Source organism: Oncorhynchus keta, chromosome 35 (assembly GCF_023373465.1).
Source record: "Oncorhynchus keta strain PuntledgeMale-10-30-2019 chromosome 35, Oket_V2, whole genome shotgun sequence".
NCBI classification, from domain to species: Eukaryota; Metazoa; Chordata; class Actinopteri; order Salmoniformes; family Salmonidae; genus Oncorhynchus; species Oncorhynchus keta.
Window position 1 is genome coordinate 23,731,123 of NC_068455.1, and position 22,746 is coordinate 23,753,868.

At 43.3% G+C, this 22,746-nt stretch overlaps 1 protein-coding gene across 2 annotated transcripts in view; it reads right to left on the bottom strand.

Moving 5' to 3' along the window:
- Window positions 1-9,230: 9,230 nt before the first annotated feature.
- LOC118368156 (potassium channel subfamily K member 10-like) overlaps window positions 9,231-22,746 on the bottom strand; it is a 32,333-nt gene continuing 18,817 nt past the window's right edge. For both annotated transcript variants that reach the window (XM_035751978.1, XM_035751977.2), the window contains exons 3-7: window positions 13,477-13,594; window positions 12,634-12,794; window positions 11,522-11,714; window positions 10,868-11,010; window positions 9,231-10,193 (exon numbers count right to left, since the gene is read on the bottom strand). In XM_035751978.1, the coding sequence (XP_035607871.1) occupies window positions 9,510-10,193; window positions 10,868-11,010; window positions 11,522-11,714; window positions 12,634-12,794; window positions 13,477-13,594 (1,299 nt within the window). In that variant the 3' untranslated portion in view covers window positions 9,231-9,509. The remainder of the gene's footprint in view (window positions 10,194-10,867; window positions 11,011-11,521; window positions 11,715-12,633; window positions 12,795-13,476; window positions 13,595-22,746) is intronic.

The window sequence follows — 22,746 nt, forward strand, 5'->3', positions numbered from 1 at the left end:
TGAACTGCAATTCTGACTCTGTGTTTTAACCTTTAGAAACGCAAATAATCATCACTTGTGAAAATGTTTTCAAAAAAGAGGCTGATATGCCCCATATATTTCATATCAGAGAGAAATAATCTTTCAAATTAAAAAGATACTTACTGTAGCAGTTTGCACTTCCTCCCCAGTTACCCATTACACACAGGTGTTTGAAGCACGCTCGATAGCTAATAAGCACAGGTGGCCACCTCTGTCTTCCATCTGTCGTCCATAAACATGCACTGTAACATGGAGATATGGTCGTGTGGGAACACTAACCCTAACCCTACAAAAGGTGTGTAGTAATTTACGTTTTTGATATGTTTCCAAAATCGTACTGCAAATGATGCATTTTAACGTTCAACAAAACTCTCCTGGTCATTAGATACTATCATCAGTATGTATGTGTGACGGCCCCTCTCTGCTCTGTCTCTTGGGTTTTGCTGTGCTTACTTCCTGCAGGAGATTGGTGAGTGGAGCTGGGGGAGTCGTCAGTGCTGATGAGTCACACCTGAGAAAGCTCAGCAGTGGCAAAAAGCCACTGTTTCCCCATTCAGCAAGAGATTCTTCTCTCCATGCATACCTTTGGCAGTTGATGCTTAATTTACTGACCTTCATGCCTCATCTGATTGTTGCAAGTGTTTACTTTATTTATGGAATAAATTAATTTTGTAATTCCTTTACTTTTTTGTGTGTTTTCCCATTGTTTGTTACAATCTTGAGCCAGGTTGTAATAAATGGGGCCTCATCTGGGATCTCTGGAGTTACTCCCTGGAATTTAATTTGTTTGGTAGCATTTGCTGACTGATTTTTAAGGTGGTATTTCAAAGTAAAGTGCTCTGTGATTATTGCTTGGCTAACCCTTTTGTCTATGGGGTTATGTTGTCAGTTTTATTGATTTGGGGTTACATACTGAGGTGCATGTACAAAGTATTTATGAGATTTGGATACTGCCTGTTGCTACTTAAGTTACATGCCTGTGGTTGGTGTTGAAGTACTGCTGGTTTGTGCTGCAGTGGAGAAAGGAATGCAGTTAATCTCCATTCCCTGTTCCGGTTGGAGATCCTGCTTTGCTCATTGTTGGGACATCAGGTTAGTGTTTGTGCGGTGTTAGCAGTGAGATTTGGGGTAGTGTGGATTGGCTACCTGGACTCTTCTCCCCTGGTAGGGTTAGCGACGTGTGTCCCTTACAACACGTTGGGCAGTGTTAGCTTTATGTGTGGTGACTGTGGCTGGAGCAGTTGTCTCGGGAACACATCCATGGCTCATATTAATCCGCTTGCTGGGAGCTTTTTCAGTGACAGCGGGCTTAAGTGCATAAATACCCACCGCCAGAAACCGCATGAAGACTATGGTTGAGCTTGTAATAGGTCTTGGAAGCTCCATTTGTATGTTTTTCCCCTCTCCTGTGGTTGACACTGCTTCTGTTTTTGTTTGGACTCCATTATGTCAACAGTCCCTTGAGGTTGTTAACTCTTCTCAGTACTGCTCCTGTGTTGGCCGCTCCGCAGCAACCTTTTACACTGCAGCTGGGGGCCGGGGCGGTTCTGCTGCAGAGCCAGGAAATTGAGCATCCTGTGGCGTACTAATTCAAGAAATTCAACAGTTATCAGCTACATTAACTCTGTGGCGGAGAAGGAGGCTCTTGCCCTGATCTGGGCTCTCCACCACTTCAATGCGGGTACGGGTGTAGTGCCTCTAGTTGTATATACTGATCACAACCCACTCACCTTTTTACTCTCAATGCAGTGTCTGAACCAAAGGTTGATGCAGTGGTGTCGGTAAATTCAAGCTTTTCCCCCTCAAGATTTGTCATCTTTAGGGGGTGGCTGCGTTGTCCCGTGTGCCCTTTCCTTAGCCGTCCTGTTTAATACTGTTGTCTGTTCTCCAACAATTTGGTCTCATCTCTTCCTCTCCTTTTCTTAATTTGCATCCAGGTGACATGGTTGGTGTGGGTTGAGTAAGTAATGGACCTGGGTGGTTGGATGTTCAAAGAGTGCAAGTATATTTGGATTGTTTATTAAACCATTTTGTTTCTGTTTTCGGGGACATGGGAGGTCCCTGTTTTTATAGGTGGGGGTGTGACGGCCCATCCCCTGCTCTATCTACTGGGTTTTGCTGTGCTTACTTCCTGCAGGAGATTGGTGGGCGGAGCTGGGCGAGTCGTCAGTGCTGATGTGTCACACATGTGAAAGCTCAGCTGTGGCAAAAAGCCACTGTTTCCCCATTCAGCAAGAGATTGTCACGGTTGTCGTAAGAACGGGACCAAGGCGCAGCGGATGTTGAGTTCCACATATTTATTGCAAAGTGAAACTTTAAGCAAAAACAATAAACAAACAACGAAATGTGACTATGTGGTGCACAGGCACAAACACAACATAATATCCCACAAATGCAGGTGTGGAAAAAGCCTACCTAAATATGATCCCCAATTAGAGGCAACGATTACCAGCTGCCTCTAATTGGGAACCACACAAACCACCAACCTAGAAATCTAAAAACTAGATAACCCACCAGTCACGCTCTGACCTAAACACCATAGAGAACTGGAGTGGGACTGGACGCAATGCCTGGACTCTCCGGACCGTCGACCGTCGCTGGAGGCTCCGGACCGTCGACCGTCGCCGGAGGTTCCGGACTGTGGACCGTCGCCGGAGGTTCCGGACTGTGGACCGTCGCCGGAGGTTCCGGACTGTGGACCGTCGCCGGAGGTTCCGGACTGTGGACTGTCGCCGGAGGTTCCGGACTGTGGACCGTCGCCGGAGGTTCCGGACTGTGGACCGTCGCCGGAGGTTCCGGACTGTGGACCGTCGCCGGAGGTTCCGGACTGTGGACCGTCGCCGGAGGTTCCGGACTGTGGACCGTCGCCGGAGGTTCCGGACTGTGGACCGTCGCCGGAGGTTCCGGACTGTGGACCGTCGCCGGAGGTTCCGGACTGTGGACCGTCGCCGGAAGCTCCGGACTGTGGACCGTCGCCGGAAGCTCCGGACTGTGGACCGTCGCCGGAAGCTCCGGACTGGGGACCGTCGCCGGAAGCTCCGGACTGGGGACCGTCGCCGGAAGCTCCGGACTGGGGACCGTCGCCGGAAGCTCCGGACTGTGAACCGTCTCCGGAAGCTCCGGACTGTGAACTGTCGCGAAAGCTCTGGACTGTGTTGGTGAGTGCGGGGATCAGGCACAGGACACCGGAGGCCTGGTGCGTGGAGCTAGCACAGGTGGCACTGGACTGGTGACACACACTTCAGGGAGGGTGCAAGGAGCAGGCACAGGACGTACCGGGCTGGGGACACGCACTTCAGGGAGAATGCGAGGAGGAGACACAGGACGTACCGGACTGGGGAGGCGCACTGGAGGCCAGATGCGTGGAGCCGGCCCAGGTTTCACCGGACTGATGACACGCTCCTGATGACACCTGCGTTGCCGCACACTCCTAGCCAACTCCATTCTCCGGTATCCCTCCTCACACTGTTCCATCGACTCCCAGGTGGGCTCTCTCTCTCCTTGGGTCGACCGACCACTTCTCACTCTTCCCAGATGTTTTCTGGCTCTTCCCTCTGCTCAGCCACCAGCTCCATGTGCCCCCCCCCCCCAAAAAAAATATTTGGGTTTCTGTGGCCTGCGGTCCCCGGCGTCGTCGCTGTCCTTCCATGCTCCTTGGCAACTCCCACCAAGGAAGGGTCTCATGTCCTCTCATGTCCTCCCAAGTCCAAATCGTCCTTACCCCATTTTCAAGCTGCTTCTGTCCTTTGTTGGTGGGATATTCTGTCACGGTTGTCATAAGAACGGGCGCAGAGGATGTTGAGTTCCACATATTAATTGCAAAGTGAAATTTAAGCAAAACAATAAATCAATAAACCAACGAAACGTGACTACGTGGTGCACAGGCACAAACACAAAATAATACCCCACAAATGCAGGTGGGGAAAAAGGCATATGTTTTGTCCATTTGCAATATGATTTCATAGGAAGTCAAAAGTCAGTGAACCATTGCCAAATGCCATAAGAAATGTCCAAATGCAATATGAAAGTATTGAAAGTGCGAAATCAGGATGTTATGTCCATTTGCCATGTACAATCATAGGAAGTCGGTTTCTAAACCCAAAAGTCAGTGAACCATGTCCAAATGGCATTTATACTGCCCAAATGATATATAGCACTATGTTAAGCCATGAATCAACCTAGACGGTCGATTTGTCATGTATGATGAGGGAAAAGTGGGACTCTAATGTACTGTCCATTTACAATATGTTTCAATGGGCATTTACCGTCACGAATTTGACATGCTCAAAAATACTGCAGAAATGCAAAATTGACTAGCCCGATGAACTCGGGATGGCCGGTGAGTGATAGTGGATCCTCTCCATCGCTCGATGGTGACATGAGAGAAGTGGGACTGTCGTTCTTTAACGATTTTTTGAAAAACGTCCAAAATGACCAGGGGCACCCCCTATTGGATGGGCACAGGTGGGGGGTGCTACCTACCCAACCATGAACCCATTGCACCCCCCTAAAGGCAATAAAAAACATTTTTAAAATGTGCTCCTGGTAAAAATGTGCTCCGTTCCAATCAATGCGAAATTGACTGGCCCGATGAACTCGGGATGGCCGGGCAGTGATTCTGGTTCCTCTCCATCGCTCGTTGGTGTTGATTTCAGAATGTCAAATTGGTGATGGTCTATCACTGTTTAAACATATTCCAAATGCACAAAAGTCAGCCAGCAAGTCACCGTCCATCATTCAATTAGATATCATTCTGACACTAAACTTTGGCTCGATAGGTCATTTGGAGCTCAAGCAACGAGCTTTATTGGTGCTGAAAATCCACATTTTCCGGCCGTTGCTACGGGGTCCTTGAAAGAGCGATCTGACAGAAGCTTTAATATCCATATTTTTGGGCCGAGGCAGTTTCATTGCACCTAGTCTTGCGACTCTGGGACTTTTCTAAATCTCGTCCTTTTGGTGATGGTCAAAATTAATTGAAGTTATTGCAAATGTACGAGGCTGTTTCTCGGTCTGAGAACCTTCTAGAGCCACATAACTCACTATTGACTTGAGCTCTAGAACAGGTTTCTAGAATTTCAGAGGTCTAGGTCTGACGGTTCTTTGATAGTTTGAACGAAGGTAACTATTGCAGGCTCTGTGTGTCTCTAAGCCCCACATTGTGTCACTCCATCCTTGCTGTGTGTGTGTGTGTGTGTGTGTGTGTGTGTGTGTGTGTGTGTGTGTGTGTGTGTGTGTGTGTGAGTTTTTCTTGATTTACAGTTCATGACGGTTGCCTAATCACACATATTAAGTTTTGGAAAGATCTGACTTTTTTAACCCTTCAAAACAGTCCCTATGACCCCATTTTAGGGCACTTCCGGTTGTCACAGGAAGCTAAAAGTAAACACATATCCTCATTGGGGTAGGCTTATACAGAATACAGAATCCTGAGTTTAAAGTCTTTACGTTAAGAATTTACTGATTTACACAGGGTTGAATGCAGTGATTTTCACAAACTGCAGGTTTGGTACATCAAAAAACTTTTAGGTTGAATTTAACCACTTCCAGTTGATCCAGGAAGCTTAGAATCAACACAGGTACACCTCATAGTGGCCTGAAGGTTGCAAGTTCAAACCCCCAAGCTGATAAGGTACAAATCTGTCATTCTGCCCCTGAACAGGCAGTTAACCCACGGTTCCTAGTTAAATAAAGGTATAAAATAAAAAATGTCTTCCTATGGGAGATAAGTCATTGCAAACTGTTTAAAAACTTATTTTTTAAAAACTTTTATTTAACTAGGCAAGTCAGTTAAGAACAAATTCTTATTTTCAATGAAGGCCGAGGAACAGTGTTTGATGTAAACACCTTATTTTAACTGTTAATGGTTAATGCCACATGGTCAAGGTTAGGGTTGCACAGATCGGGAGGACCTCGGGAACGTTCCTGAGGTCGAATTGGGTTTCTAACCCTAACGGTTCTCCCGCTGACACCCAAAAGCACCTGAAATGTAGGGCCAGACTTCATTATGGGCCTACTTTTTTTACGGTCTTTGCGCTCAGACCGAGTGAGCTACGGTCAAGCGGGGCATCTCGTTGAACTCGGCACAGCCTAGAGATTATGGTAATGCCATTGTAGGCTCTGTGTGTCTTTAATCCCCGCACTGTGTCACTGCATCCTTGCTGTTTGTGTGTTTGTGTGGGAGCTTTTCTTTGACATCTGTTGGGAGAAATGACTGATTTACAGTTCATGAGGGTTGCCTAATCACATATGAAGTTTTGAAAAGATCTGACCTTTTTAAACCTTCGAAACAGCCCCTATGACCCCAATTTAAGGCACTTCCGGTTGACACCGGAAGCTGAAAGTGAACACATATCCTCTTTGGGGTAGGCTCTTACAGAATTTTGAGTTTTTAGTCTTTACGTTAAGAACTGACTGATTTACAGAGGGTTGAATGAGTGTGTGTGATTTTAAAAAATCACAGAAAATCACAGAAATCTCAGAGCTCCAAAACACACCTTAACAGATTCGTCTGAACACGCCGCAACTGGATCTTTAACTTTTTTGGGGAAAAACTACTTTTTTTGAGCATCACCAATTGTACATTGTACGATTTCTCTTAAATTATGATAGATAAATGGCTGGTTCTTTTTTCCCTTACACCGTAGGTTCATGTACTTTGACATGTGGTCAAATTAGTGCTCTATTTTCGTTTTTGACCTTTAATCCCAGAAAAATGGCCTTAACTCAAAAAGTGCTGAGGCCTCGACGTCATCTTTTTCGGGGCTAACAGCCAATTAGTCCAAACCTATGCTCACCAAGTTTCGTCTTCAAAGTCTTTTCCGTTTAGGAGAAATGGCCATGTCGTGATTGATGTTTTGTACATTTGCAATAAGATTCCATTCGCCATCTGGTGGAATTTACCGGGACAGTGGAAAAATATCCACTTCGTTCAATAACTTCCCGGAAGATCTGGCCCCGGTGCTCGGCCCGCTGCCATCGGCGAATTTTACAAACATTCGTGGACGTAGTAAGGGTAGTAAGGGACCGTGTGAGGTATGTAAGATGTTAGGGCCTACATAAAGCTGTCCCAACAATTTGTCACTGTTATTGTGCAATTAATGTATTGTTTAGTGTTGTGTAGTGGCTTTGCTGGCACGCATTCCAATTTTATATGTATATTTTTTGCCCCACCAAGATTTACATGCTAAAATCGCCTCTAATTAGGATTATGGTTAGGGTTAGCAGTAGTAATCATCTAAAAAATGTGCTGTTCTTCTGTGAAATATATGCTAAATGATGAAAGTCCCCGACAGACTGACGCCATTTGAGTGTCGCAAGATATTACACTGCTCGACCGCTGGATAGCACACTTAACGGCCCACAACATTTGGGCCAGAACGATGGTGGTAGATAAGAGTCATGCTCAGGTATAGTAATGACTGCATCAGGGTATAAATACCTGTGTACGCACAATGTACAAACATGCATGATAAAGAGTGTAACAGGCTACTACTATCCTTAACTTAGGGATAGGGGGCAGTATTACGGAAGTTTGGATGAATGAGGTGCCCAAAGTAAACTGCCTGTTACTCAGGCCCAGAAGCTAGGATATGCATATAATTGGTAGAATTGGATAGAAAACACTCTAAAGTTTCCAAAACATAATGTATTTGAGTATAACATAACTGAAACAGTAGGCGGAAACCCGAGGAGAATCCATCCCAAAATATTATTTTTGGTGGTGACACCATTTAAAATATGTCTATGGTGAAATCAATGGAAATCCTCCCAGATTGTAGTCCCTAGGGCTTCCAGCCAATGTCAACAGTCTTTAGAAAGAGTTTCAGGCTTGTTTTTTTTTTAAATTAGCTTGAATTTGTATTTTTTCAAGGTGGCTCCTATTTTGGCTGTAGTGTTGTGGCGCACATCAGTGAGGGTGCGCACTTCGTTATTTATCTCCAGTAATGAACATACTATTCTCTTAAACTTACATTTTTATTGTTTATTTCCATATTAGGGTACCTGAGGATTGATTAGAAACGTTGTTTGACTTGTTTGGACTAAATTTATTGGTAACTTTCGGGATTCATTTGTATTCATTTTGAATGAGGGAAACCGGTGGATTACTGAGTCAAGCGTGCCAACTAAACTGAGTTTTTTGGGATATAAAGAAGGACTTTATCCAACAAAAGTAAACAGAGGAACATCTTCAAAGGTAAGTGATTTAGCCACCATTCAAAAAGTGTTTCTGATGACTAGACCTGCATTCCGTAATAGGGCAAAATAAAAGTGAACAAAAAATATAAATAGCAAAATGGAACAAATTGACAAACATTTCATTGAGTAAAACCTCAGGAAGTACATCAATGAGACAAAGACATAGTAGAAGACCAAAAACATTGATCTGCGAAGTGAATACAGCCATAGGGAATGCCTGGTCTGGGTGAATGCAATGCATCGTCTGACTATGTGAGTGGAAAACACCAACACATACAGTACACAGCACATGGTGTGGACAAGAAAAGTCATATTCCATTTACTGTGAAAGAAAACATTAAACTGCATGAAACTACAGTACACACATACATTCTGTATGCTGTGTAAAAAAATTCATAATCAAATAATCTTCAAGCAAAGAACAAAGTAACAAAATGTCATACTAATAAATCATTCTTATGATGTACAGAAATGAATTGGGTTCAATGGTCATCAAAATCTCATAAGTATTTTTTTTTTTTAAATTGAATTGTTTTTAAACCCCAGCCCTTAAAATCCCTTCATTTTCTAGATGTTCCACTTCAACAGTACTAAATGTTAATGCAGTACATTTCATTTGTTTGAAATTACAAGAGGACAGCTGGCCCTGAACTTTAAAGTTTCTATACTTTATATTGACAGCTTTAGTGTCAAAAGCATACACAATCAGAGGGTTTTGTTATAAAAGATTAGTAGATTATCCTAGGGCAACATTTCATAACTAATGTATCAATAATTGTACACATAATTTCAGTAAATGCACACATTGTATATCGATCCAGTTCCCCCTCAAGTCATATTTGTTCAGCAGCCTGGGCTAAAAATATCTGGTGTGAAATAAATAATAATAAGTAAAGATTTATATAGTTGGTGCAAATTTCATTGGGATGGTGAAACACTAGTTCACTGGGTTACTTGCTAACCTTCAGTTAACAAGGAGAAGATATATCCCACGTCTTTTTTGTTGGATATTGTTGGGGGGTGGGTTGGGGCTGGGTAGCAAGTGGGTGTTCTTTAAAAAGGAAAGGAGATTCTGGTAGGTCCAGTACTATCCAAGAGAAAATAGGTCTTCACCAAATTAGACCCTAGCCTCGGTCTCTTTTCTCTCCACTTTTAGGCAACATTAGTCTTTACATTGCTAGAGCACAGTGACTGATTTTGAACAGAACAGTCCCATTTACTCAGAACAGTCTCAGCGTAGAAACAACAGCAAGGCACATTTTGAGACATAAAAAAAGTATTCTTCTCTCTCACTCAGTCTCGGTATCTGCACACTCTAGCTGGGACTCAAGCTCTCTTCCTTCCAACATTCTAGCGTTCTCCCTCTCTTTGGCCTGAGCCAGTACAAAACCGTTCAGTTTATTAATGCGCTCGTCTGCGTATTCTAAATGTGTCAAGCTGATATTGCCCTTCTTCCTCTCGCCCCTTTCCTCCTCCTTCACCTCCTCCATGTCCTCCTCCCTCTTCTCCATTGCCTCGCAGGCCCTCCGCACATCATCAGGAATGTTACTCTTCAGGTCACGGTTCTTGGGTCTCTTGGTTAGCTTGGTGAGGGACCGGAAGCGGAGGTGGAAGAGCTTATCGTCCTCTGATGAGGCCTGCTGGGTCTGCTCGCTGCCTCTCCGCTGCTCATAACAAAGCTCCCCTGCCCCTCGCAACCTCAAGTTATTCAGCTTGGTGTCAATGCTCTCCTGGGAGGAGGTCTTGAAGCAGCCCTGGTCCAGGCTGACAAACAAGGCCTTCTTCTGTGGGGAGAACATGTCCAGCGAGTGGGTCCTCTGCTCCAGGCCCAGCTGCCTGCGCTCCATGCTGCGGATGGTGGCGGCCCGCTGCAACTTGTCGTGGATCTCCACACTCAGCCGCCGACGCGTCTCCCGGAACTCATTCTGCACATTGGCCTTCCACTCAGCAGCATGGACCTTGAACTCCCCCACCTGAAATCACACAAAGATGGAGATTGAGGCATGAGGGTGGGGGGGTGCTTTGGAAATCTAATTGATTGGATCTTGTACAAATTCCCCTTCAGACACAAGCAAGGCTCCTTCCACAAAGTCAATATCACAGTATCCATCCATACTGTACTTACAGATCAATAGCGCAGTAAGCACACTATTCACTCATCAGCCCAAACACTACCCACCGGGCAAAAACTGGTTGAATCAACGTTGTTTTCACGTCATTTCAACAAAAACATTTAATGTGATTTACTTTGAATCAACATGGAATACTGATTGGATTTTAAAAAGTCATCAATCAACATAAGGGGATTTCATATTTTTTCCCACAACTTGTAACCAACAGTCAACACGGTGACATGGTGGTTGAATTCACGTTAGTTGACAACTCAACCAAATGTTAATCAAAACTAGATGTTGAACTGACATCTGTGCCCAGTGGGTAATGGATATCTAACCACTTCTCCCACACAGCTGTCTGTCTGTCTGTCTGTCTATCTCAGTGTCTCAGGGGCTCCAGACAGGGGCATCAACGAGGCATAATAACAAAACAGACACTGAAGGAAGGCACGGGCGGGAAAGAGTGACCTTTTAGTTTCCACTGCTTTAGATAATGTAATGACAGGCACTGTAATTGAATGAGCAGCACCCACCTCCTCTTTGGTCTTTTTAGAAAGCACTCTGAGCCAGTCTCCAATCATGCTCAGGACCGCAGCGAAGTAGGCCAAACCCACCAGGATCCAGAACCAGACCAGGGGCTTGTACCACTTCATGTACTTGATCTTCCGATCCCCACCTGGGACAACAGTGGAAGAGTTGTTACATTGGATGCCAACTACTGGATTATCTACGTATATACATTGATGCCTGCTACTGCCAAATTATTGTCAACAATGAAAAATGTAGCACATTAAAAAAATACATTTTAATTAAAGCCAGATTAGTAGGACCAGGGAGGCAGAAAGTTTCAGTTTGACAAACACAAAGTTTGTATTTGGGTTTTGAATTCTTTTGGATGAGTCTTTCTCTAATATTCCCCTATATAAGATTGCCTGAGTTATAATTACAGGTAGTCAATTATAGCATCATTATTCACGGGATTATCAAATGCAATGACGTCACAACAAAACATAAGTACATAACCTCTTGGGTTGATGGAGACTCCATTAGCTAATTTCATAGAGATAATCTCATTTCACATTACGTGGATTGAATGCAAGAGAAAAGAGAAAACGGTGAGTAGAAACAGGACTAAACAAATGTATGTCTAAGGCACAGTACATAAACCTGTTACAACACTATCATACCTGCCACATAGTCCCCGATGCCAATCGTTGTTAGCGTGATGACAACAAAGTAGATAGCATCCAGAGTCGTCCATCCCTCGAAATGTTTGAAAATCACCGCTGGGACACCGACGAAGACTATGCACCCGGCCAGGATGAAGAGTATGGTGGAAGTAACTCTGATTTTGGTCTGGCTTATTTCTTTCTGTTTTTGCTTCAGGACAAAAATGACATTGGTCAGAGGTGAACGGTAAGTCAACAAGAACTCAAAAGATAAAACTGTTTACTAAATAGATATTTACTACATCTCTCGCTGAAAGACACAGTATGTTTGAAGATAATTAGTTTCGTCAATGCATCAATATCTATTAGACAAATCACTCCAGAGACCAAAGGGAAAAGCATCCAAAACCACTCTCCATTAATCCAGTAGGAAAAGCCTGATTCCCAAATTCCCCCGTTGTCACAGAAACTCAGTGTAGGAGTGCTGATTTAGGATCAGTTTTAGCTTTTAGATCACAATAAATATGATTATATGGACAGGGATCAGCAGTCCTACTCTGAGACATTTGATACATACAGCCTGCTTACAGAATCTCAATCAGGTCCTGGCCTTCTACCTTCTCAGCCTCCCTACTCCATCAAACACCCCTGCCCTCACTACAAAGAGCACATCGTAATCTCAGCCTCAGCTAGCCTGACTCATGTGTTAACTCCTTGGGGGAGGGGAATCCATTCACTGAGCCTGGCCTAATACCTAGATAACAGACGTATAGCCTTTACAGGGATGACTGTATCAAAACCATTGTGCCGTTTACAGTGAATAAGGTCATTATGGGGTGGAGGTAATATGCTTGGTTTTCACTGTGGGAAGCATATTGACTCTTTAGAGTCAATGGAACATTTTATGTTATTATAGTTACTGTTCGCTTAGATAGCAGGCGCCAAATACTCATTTTCAAATACCCTTTTCTTCACCAAATAATTCATCAAACATGGTGTGTCTAAATTAATTTAACAGTCTGATCGAAAGTTGCTTATAGTTGAAATCACCTCTTAAAGCCTCGTGCTCATCTGCAGTTTCAGTAAATCCCCATGTACATAACCTTAAATTGTGAAGTAATCCAATTTACCCTGTATAGCTTCTCCACCCTCAAGACGCTCTTGACAAATATGGTCCCCAGCTGGTCTCCGATGCCAGCCAGGAGGAACCCAAACAGTGGGATGCCAAATAAGGCGTACAGGATGCAGAAGATTTTCCCTCCCTCCGTACTGGGAGCTATGTTCCCGTAACCTGTCACAGTGGTGTTTTGTTATGCAAGGCCTGTGTTATGTTCCAGGAGTTGGAGGTTAGAGGTGAGGAAATAATCAGGTTGGACTCTGAGAACATGACATCAATTACAACCTGCAGTGAATGGAGAGATTGAACATGGGCGGGGATGACTAGTGCACAGACTGAACCAGCACGGTGGGATGTTTGTCCCTATCCACAGTGAGAGAAGCAGAGTAATTGTGTAAACAGATTAAATGGTATTCATATGTTCTGCTAAAAACACACCCTAGTGACACTGTTCCTTCCCACCTACTGATAGAAAGCTATTATCATCAGTAAATGATGTACTGTGAAGACACGCTGTGAGACTTGAACAGTAAACACACACACACACACACACACACACACACACACACACACACACACACACACACACACACACACACACACACATTAGCATGAAGTACATCCTGTGAACGATGCATTATTTTTTCCAGTCTTTCTTTTATCCATTTCCCTGCTAGCACACATTGCATTACAGTTGTGTAACGTTGACAGAGCTCCACTTGAAGTACATTGAGTCACAGCACCTGTAGGTTACCTCATAGCCTACACGTCAAAGTAGACTAGTGCTATAGCTTTATTGTACTCAGTTAATCAGAGGAGCGAGTCACACGTTAATAGGTTTGGTGGTGGAGGATACCTATCGTTGTAATCACGGTCCCAGCAAAAAAGAAGGCACTTCCCAGGTCCCAGTGACTGGAGTTGTAAGATGTGTCTCCGATCGGACTGACTCCTGCACTGACAGCATCTATGGCATGCTGGGAAAGAAGAAGAGAGAAACAGACAGAGCTAGTTATCTTAAACTGGTTCATAGCATACAGTTCAACGTGTAGTTTATCTACTTAAACATACAAATGAAGAACAAAATTAACCCAGAACCAAACACAGTTGGTTGATATCTTAGCACCAATGGATAACCAGTTGTCTTTCAACACATGCTAGACAGTAAAGAGGACAGTACCAAACAACCCCTCAGATGATGTAAAGACAAAACCATAGGCCTAACACGTGTCTGACTGAATTTAATAGCCAATATAAACTCATCATACACACCATGCCATACACACCATTGGTTATTTAATGCATGTGAGAGCAGATGACTGATGACTCTCTCTTCAGATGAACCTGGAAGGTCACCAATGGTGGGAGGACAGAGGAAGTGATGGGGCAGAGGGAGGGAAGAGGCTGTGAAGCAGGACAGGGTGTGGTGGTGATCAGTGTTCTCCACAGTCCACATGGTTAGCTGTGTACTTGTGGCGTGCAAGGCATGCAGTAGCAGGGACTCAGAGTCAGCCAATCTAAAGGGTTGGGTAAACACTGTTAGGGTACATCCCTAAGGATCTGGTGGGGAGGGGTCACTTCCTTTGTAATGATTACTATCAGGACATCATGGGCTTTGTTTATACTGAGTGTTGAATGAAAGATGGCTGCATGCCAAACAGCTGATTAGTACATAATATCTTGTGTAGTGTGTACATAAACAAAGGAACGTTTCATAGTCGATACTCACACCATACAACTCCATTCTTAGCACATCCTTACATGAATGCCAACTTATTTTACTACAAAGACTGTTAAAATGTCTGGTGGTTTGTTGTGCATGTGTGGCCTTGCTAAAAATACTAGTGTTTGTTCCACTTCCTTTGGTATTTCATCCTACACACACAGAACTTCCGTGAAAAATGTCACCTACCAGAAGACTTATCTCTTTGATCTTATTTGGTCTTTTCTGCTTCTTTAAAAAAATCTCAGGCTCGTCCACCAAGGCAGGGCATTAACATTAAAGAACTGTAGTCTCCTATTGCCTCGCACACTCACCGAAGACTCTCCTTAATCTGTACTCTAGTCTCCAAAAATGCAGTACAATATTACATTTTTCTCCATCATATAACCACAATGTTTATGTGCGGTATACAATAAGGACTTATTGTATAAATTGAAAATGAATTAATATTTCCCTGAGGACCTTTAATTAGGGATAGGGGGCAGTCTTCGGAAGTTTGGATGAATGAGGTGCCCAAATTAAACTGCCTGTTACTCAGGCCCAGAAGCTAGGATATGCATATCTATAAATTACTCTGGAACCTGATCGGTCAGCTTTTTTCCATCTTCGTAACACTGCAAAAATCTGAACTGTTTTGTCCAAAAATGCTTTTATCACTTTTAGATTAGACTACTGCAATTCTCTACTCTCCGGCTACCCAGATAAAGCACTAAATAAGTTTCCGTTAGTGCTAAACATGGCTGCTAGAAGAAATAGAACCAAAACATTTAATCATATTACTCCAATGCTAGCCTCTCTACATTGGCTTCCTGTTAAGGCTAGGGCTGATTTCAAGGTTTTACTACTAACCTACAAAGCATTACATGGACTTGTTCCTACCTATCTCTCTGATTTGGTCCTGCTGCACATACCTACATGTACGCTAGGGTCACAAGACGCAGGCCTCTTTATTGTCCTACAATTTCTAAGCAAACAGCTGGAGGCAGTGCTTTCTCCTATGGAGCTCAATTTTTATGGCATGGTCTGCCTACTCATGTGAGAGACGTAGACTCAGTCTTTACTGAAGACTCCTCTCTTCAGTAGGTCCTATGATCGAGTGTAGTCTGGCCCAGGAGTGCAAGGTGAATGGCAATGCACTGGAGTGACAAACCGTCCTTAATATTTCTGCCTGGCCAGCTCCCCTCTCTCCACTGTGATTCTCTGCCTCTATTACCGGGGCTGACTCACTGGCGCTATCCCATGCCTTCCCAAGGAAGGGTGCGTCACGTCGTGCCAGACTTGAGTCACTAACCTGATCTTCCTGTCCAGTTTTGCGCACCCTTGGACTCGTGCGAGCGGGGTCTCCTCTCTCTATCTCTCTCGCTCTCTCTCAAAGCCAACTAAGATTTCCTCCTGAGGTGCTGGCATGTTGTACCCTCTACAACCACTGTGGTTGTTATTCAACCCTTTTTAGAGTTCATTGCAGCCCAAATAAATGCTTCACGGAGTTCAAGTAACAGACCCATCTCAACATCAACTGTTCAGAGGAGACGGCGTGAATCAGGCCTTCATGGTCGAATTGCTGCAAAGAAACCACTACTGATTAAATAAGATTTCAAGGCACACTTACCCAGCATGGCTACCACAGCATTCTGCAGTGATACGCCAACCCATCTTTTTTGCGCTTAGTGGAACTATGAATTCTAAATAAATCACTGACAGTGTCATCATCACACCTCTTCCTCCATGATTCACGGTGGGAACCACACATTCAGAGATCATCCGTTCACCTACTCTGCGTCTCACAAAGACATGGCGGTTGGAACCAAAAATCTAAAATTTGCACTCATCAGACCAAAGGACAGATTTCCACCGGTGTAATGTCCATTGCTTGTGCAGCAATTTGACCAACAGTTGTTGTTGAGATGTGTCTCTGACTTGAACTGTGTGAAGCATTTATTTGGGATGCAATCTGAGGTGTAGTTAACTCTAAAAAGGGGACGCAGTTTGGGGTTCCTTCTGAGAAGCCGGAGGCGAGCGAGGAAACTCCCAATGCCTTCCATTCTCCTTGCTCATTGTTAGAAAATAAAATTGATGACCTACTATTAAGATTATCCTACCAAAGGGACATTAAAAATTGAAACATCTTGTGTTTCACCGAGACGTGGCTGAATTTAGAAACGGACAATATAGAGCTGATGGGATTTTCCATGCACCGGCAGTACAGAGACGCTACCTTTGGTAAGAGGAGGGGTGGGGGTGTGTGTCATTGTCAATAATAGCTGGTGCGTCATTAAAGAGGTCTCAGGGTATTGCTCACCTGAGGTAGAGTACATTATGACAATCTCCCAAGAGAGTTCTCATCTGTATTATTCGTAACATTTAGACTGTACAGTAATTATTCTATTTACCATAACAAAGCGAAGCTGGCACTAAGACTGCTCTCAACCAACTCAATAAGGCCTTTAAGCAAATAAGAAAATGCTCCCCCAGAAGCGGCCCTCCTAGTGGCTGTAGACTTTAATGCCGGCAAACTTAAATCAGTTTTACCAAATTTTTACTAGCATGTCACTTTTTTTAATAGCTTTATATAAATAGGCAAGTCAGTTAAGAACAAATTCTTAATTTCAGTGACGGCGTAGGAACAGTGGGTTAACTGCCTTTTTCAGGGGAAGAACAACAGATTTTTAACTTGTCAGCTCGGGGATTCGCACTTGCAACCTTTTGGTTACTAGTCCAATGCTCTAACCACTAGGCTACCCTGCCGCTCCATATGCAACCAGCGGGGAAAAATCCTAGACCACCTTCACTCCACACACAGAGATGCATACAAAGCTCTCCCCCGCCCTCCATTTGGCAAATCTGACCACAATTCTATCCTCCTGATTCCTGTTTACAAGCAAAAACTAAAGCAGAAAGTACTAGCGACATGCTCAAAAGCGAAGTGGTCAAATGACATGGATGCTACACCACGGGACTGTTTTACTAGCACAGACTGGACTATGTTCCAGGATTCATCCAACGGCATTAAGGAATACACCACCACAGTCATCGGCTTCATCAATAAGTGCATCGATGAAGTTGTCTCCACAGTGACTGTGCGTACATATCCCACCAGAAGCCATGGATTACAGGCAACATCCGCATCGAGCTGAAGGCTAGAGCTGCCGCTTTCAAGGGGTGGGGGACTAATCCGTACGCTTATAAGAAATCCCGCTATGCCCTCAGACGAACCATCAAACAAGAAAAGCGTCAGTACAGGATTAAGATTGAATCCTACTACACCAGCTCTGATGCTTGTTGGATGTGGCAGGGCTTGAAAAATATTATGGACTACAAAGGGGAAGCCAGACGCGAACCTACCAGATGAGCTAAATGCCTTTTTATGCTCGCTTTGAGGCAAGCAACACTGAAGCATGCACGAGAGCACCAGCTGTTCTGGATGACTGTGTGATAACGCTCTCGGAGGCCAATGTGAACAAAACCTTTAACCTCTCTAAGGTAGGGGGCAGCATTCTGAATTTTTGATGAAAAGCATGCACAAATTAAACGGCCTGCTACTTGGGCCCAGAAGATATGATATGCATATAACTGGTAGATTTGGATAGAAAACACTCTAACGTTTCCAAAACTGTTCCAATAGTGTCTGTGAGTATAGCAGAACTGATTTAGCAGGCGAAAATCTGAGAAGAATTCATTCAGGAAGTAGGTTTTTTAGTTGGTTTTGTAGTTTTATATTCAATGCCATTACAGTATCCATTGACTTAGGACTCCATTTGCAGTTCATATGCCTTCCACTATATGTCAACAGTCTTTAGAAATGGTTTCAGGCTTGTATTCTTATAAATGAGGGAGTAAGACCAGTCTGAACGAGTGGACCCTAACGTGACACAGAGTTTTTTCAGGCGCATGTGCATTTCTTGTTTACCTTTTATATTAACGACGTTATTGTCAAAGTTGAAATATTAAAGATCATTTAGGCTAAAAAACAACCTGAGGATTGAAAATAAACATCGTTTGACATGTTTCTATGAACTTTACGGATACAATTTGGATATTTTGTCTAATTGTTTTGACTGAGTTTGAGCCTATGGATTACTGAAGAAATCGCGCTAACAAAACGGAGGTTTTTGGATATAAAGAGACTTCATCGAACAAAAGGAACATTTATTGAGTAAATGAATGTCTTCTGATTGCCACCATATAAAGATCCACAAAGGTAAGGGATTCATTTTATCTCTATTTCTGAGTTTTGTAACGCTTCTGCTTGGCTGGTTACAGTTTGTAATAATTTGTCAACTGGGCTATGTTCTGGGCTAGGTATGCTTTCGCCGAAAAGCATTTTATAAATATGACACTGTGGTTGGTTGAACAAGAAGTTAATCTGTAAACCTATGTAAAATATGTTTTGTTTTCTGGATTTTTATAATGAGCATTTCAACTGACACTGTCAAGTGTCTACACTGACATTTTCAACCTCTCCCAGACCGAGTCTGTAATACCTACATGTTTCAAGCAGACCACCATAGTCCCTGTGACCAAGGAAGCAAAGGTAACATGCCTAAATGATTACCACCCTGTGGCACTCACGTCGGTAGCCATGAAGTGCTTCGAAAGGCTGGTCATGGCTCACATCGACAGCATCCTCCCGGACACCCTAGACATATTCACATACCGCCCCAGCAGATCCAGAGATGACGCAATCTCAATTGCACTCTATACCGCCCTTTCTCAACTGGACAAAATGAACACCTATGTGAGAATGCTATACATCGACTACAGCTCAGCGTTCAACACCATAGTGCCCACGAAGCTCATCACTAAGCTAAGGACTCTGGGACTAAACACCTCCCTCTGCAACTGGACCCTGGACTTCCTGATGGGCCACCCCCAGGTGGTAAGAGTAGGCAGCAACACGTCTGCCACACTGATCCTTAACACTGGGGCTCCTCAGGTGTGTGTACTTTGTCCCCTCCTGTATTCCCTATTCACCCACGACTGCGTGACCAAACACGACTCCAACACCATCATTAAGTTTGCTGACGACACAACAGTGGTAGGCCTGATCACCGATAACGATGAGACAGCCTATCGGGAGGAAGTCAGAGAACTGTCAGGACAACAAACTTTCCCACAATGTGAGCAAGACAAAGGATCTGATCGTGGACTACAGGAAAAGGTGGTTCGAACAGGCCCCCATTAACATCGACGTGGCTGTAGTGGAGCGGGTCGAGAGTTTCAAGTTCCTTGGTGTCCACATCACCAAAGAACTATCATGGTCCAAACATACCAAGACAGTCGTGAAGAGGGCACGACAAAACCTTTTCCCCCTCAGGAGACTAAAAAGATTTGGCATGGTCCCCCAGATCCTCAAAAGGTTCTACAGCTGCATCATCGAGAGCATCCTGACCGGTTGCATCACCACCTGGTATGGCAACTGCTCGGAATCTGACTGTAAGGCGCTACAGAGAGTAGTGCGAACGGCCCAGTACATCACTGAGACCAAGCTTCCTGCCATCCAGGACCTATATAATACGTGGTGTCAAAAGAAAGCTCAGAAAATTGTCAGAAAATTGTCAAAAAATTATGCTACCGCACGGCAACCAGTACCAGAGAGCCAAGTCTAGGACCAAAAGGCTCCTCAACAGCTTTACCCCCCTTGTAAACTGTTGCTACTCACTGTTTGTTTGTTACCTATGCATAGCCACTTCTCCCCCACCTACATGTACAGAGTACCTCAACTAGCCTGTACCTCTGCCTACAGACTTGGTACCGGTGCCCAATGTATATAGCATCATTATTGTTATTCTTATTGTGTTTTCGTATTATGTTTTATTTTAACCTAAATATTTTCTTCTTCTTGAACTGCACTGTTGGTTAACGGCTTGTAAGTAAGCATTTTACTGTAAAGTCTACACTTGTTGTATTCGGCGCATGTGGCAAATAAAGTTTGATTTGATTTGTTTTTCAACAGGGCAATGACCCAAAACACACCACCAGGCTGTGTAAGAGCTATTTGACCAAATCTACCATTCCAATTTACAATATAATTTAAAAGCAAAATATCCTTTTCAAACATCTTTTCCATAATTACTGGTATTTTATCAACCAGCACATTTGAGTTCAGCCATAATATTTGTTTAACATGAGTTTAATCAAATTGCATATTTTGCAAATCATATTAACAAATTACTAGTGCCACAAAGAGGTAGTGACTGCAACTTCACCCAGGTCATTGCAATGTCGCGCAGGAGTATGTTTGTGCATGCCTGCAGAAGGAATATCTTGAGAATCTGGTCATACAACCCATTATAGTTGCGCAGTAAATTACAGTTTTTCCACCCATTAAAGACAGTATTGGGCAAATAATATACTTGCTTACTATAAAAAAAAAACTGCCTCTGGACAGTATAACATTCAAGAAGCTCTATTTTCGAGCAAAGAGTGGATATCAAAAACAGCAGGTCTTGATTGGAGTGGATGACACCATGAAGTTACATTGTGCCAAACACACTGAGTCATACCGACCCTTCTAGGCACTGCCAATTAGGCCCAACGTCCCAGTGGGCACACAGTGGGTGGGCAACAGAAACACTTCAGACACACATACACACACTCTGTTCTCGAAAGTGCCACTTCGCAGCTGATGCCCACGTCAAACAGTTTGACAACATAAGATGAAAGATGGTTGAATGACAGGCTTGACACAACACTAATGGCCAGGATATAGAACCTGTTAGGGGAACAGATAAATCCCAGACATTTTGATAGAGTGCTTGTTTTAAAAGTGCACACGCCAAGGGCCAACTCTCAAGTGAGTACAGTTACTGGTTTTGCTGTAACCTCCTTTAGCTGAGCTTCGGAATATGGTTCGCTCTCTCAAATGAAGGCTAATATACGTATATGGGTTGTTATAAATGAAAGAGGCTGGACAAACGGCAAAATATCGATGGGTTCGTCGCTCTCAACATCAATTAAAGAGTGACAAACTGAACATCATCCAATGAATTGTTTTATTGAGTGGAGGGTGTTGAGGGGAGGACGGCTCCCCTAGCGGCTGGAACGAAGCAAATGGAATGGCATCAAACCATGTGGTTGATGTATTTCATATAATTCCACCTATTCCACTCCAGCCATTACCATGGGTCTGTCCTTGCTCGTGGTGCGACCAACCTCCTGTGGTTTTATACTGTAAAAGAATAAGCAAAAAAGGCAAGAGTGCCACTTGTTCTAAATGCTTGATATCCCATGGATACTATAAAATTAACTTGAAAAAATAAACTAATGTTCTAGTTGCTCAATACCATAATAGAGGTCGACCGATTATGATTTTTCAACGCCAATACCGATTATTGGAGGACAAAAAAAAGACGTTATACCGATTAATCTGACAATTTTTTTTTTATTACACACACATTTTTGTAATGATGACAATTGGAACAATACTGAATGAACACTTTTATTTTAACTTAATATAAAACATATTATGGGCTTTTGGATGGGTGTTCTTAAGGTGATTCAACAGGTTGGTGGTATTTTTTGATTTAGCCGTTGCTGACCCCATGCTTACATCTTCATCACAAATAAAGACACCTTGCTTTTCCTGGTGCCAATTCCATGTAACAGTCCCACACTGGTTCTCTGTTTGCTTTACAGATGGCAGAGAAAAGCAAACAAACAAACACACAGACACACACACACACACACACAGCTCTGAAGTGACAATGATACTGAAGATTCTGCTTAGGAGACAAATACTCCCAACTGTTTGAATAAAAATAGAGTTTAAGTTACCTGTAATGAATGTTGAAAACAAAAACTGTAATTTCTATATGCAGGAAATCCTATTTTAATAATGGGCATGGTAAGAATTGACTACCAAAGTGCGAGTCATAATTCCCACGACACCTTGCAAAATCTGAAAAGTGGTTCCTTCATTTCATTCATTTATTCCATTCATTAATTCCATAGGATATTTTTAGATTCACTTAAAATAAGGTCTGTGTTTCGTGTAGGCTTACACCACCTTGTCAATTTTATAACTGTGTAGATATCCATAGGACAAGGTAAGTCTGATCAATATTGGCTAAATATAAGCAAAGATCATTTTTTTTGTAGAGTGGATTTATGAAAATATGTTGACAAACATTACCTTATCCTAGTGAGATTTATACGGGTATCAAAACGCTGAGGCGGTTTAAGCCTGCACGAAACACAGAAGTAGATCAAGACATTCTCTATTGAAGACATGAACGGTAAAATAACGAAGGAACCCCTTTCAAGTTCAGCCGCAAGTTATTACAGGAATTATAACGCATAGACTATTTCTCTCTAAACCATATACCTTTGACTATTACGAGCCTGCTGCTGCTACCACCCCTCAGTCAGACTGCTCTATCAAATATCAAATCATAGACTTAACTATAA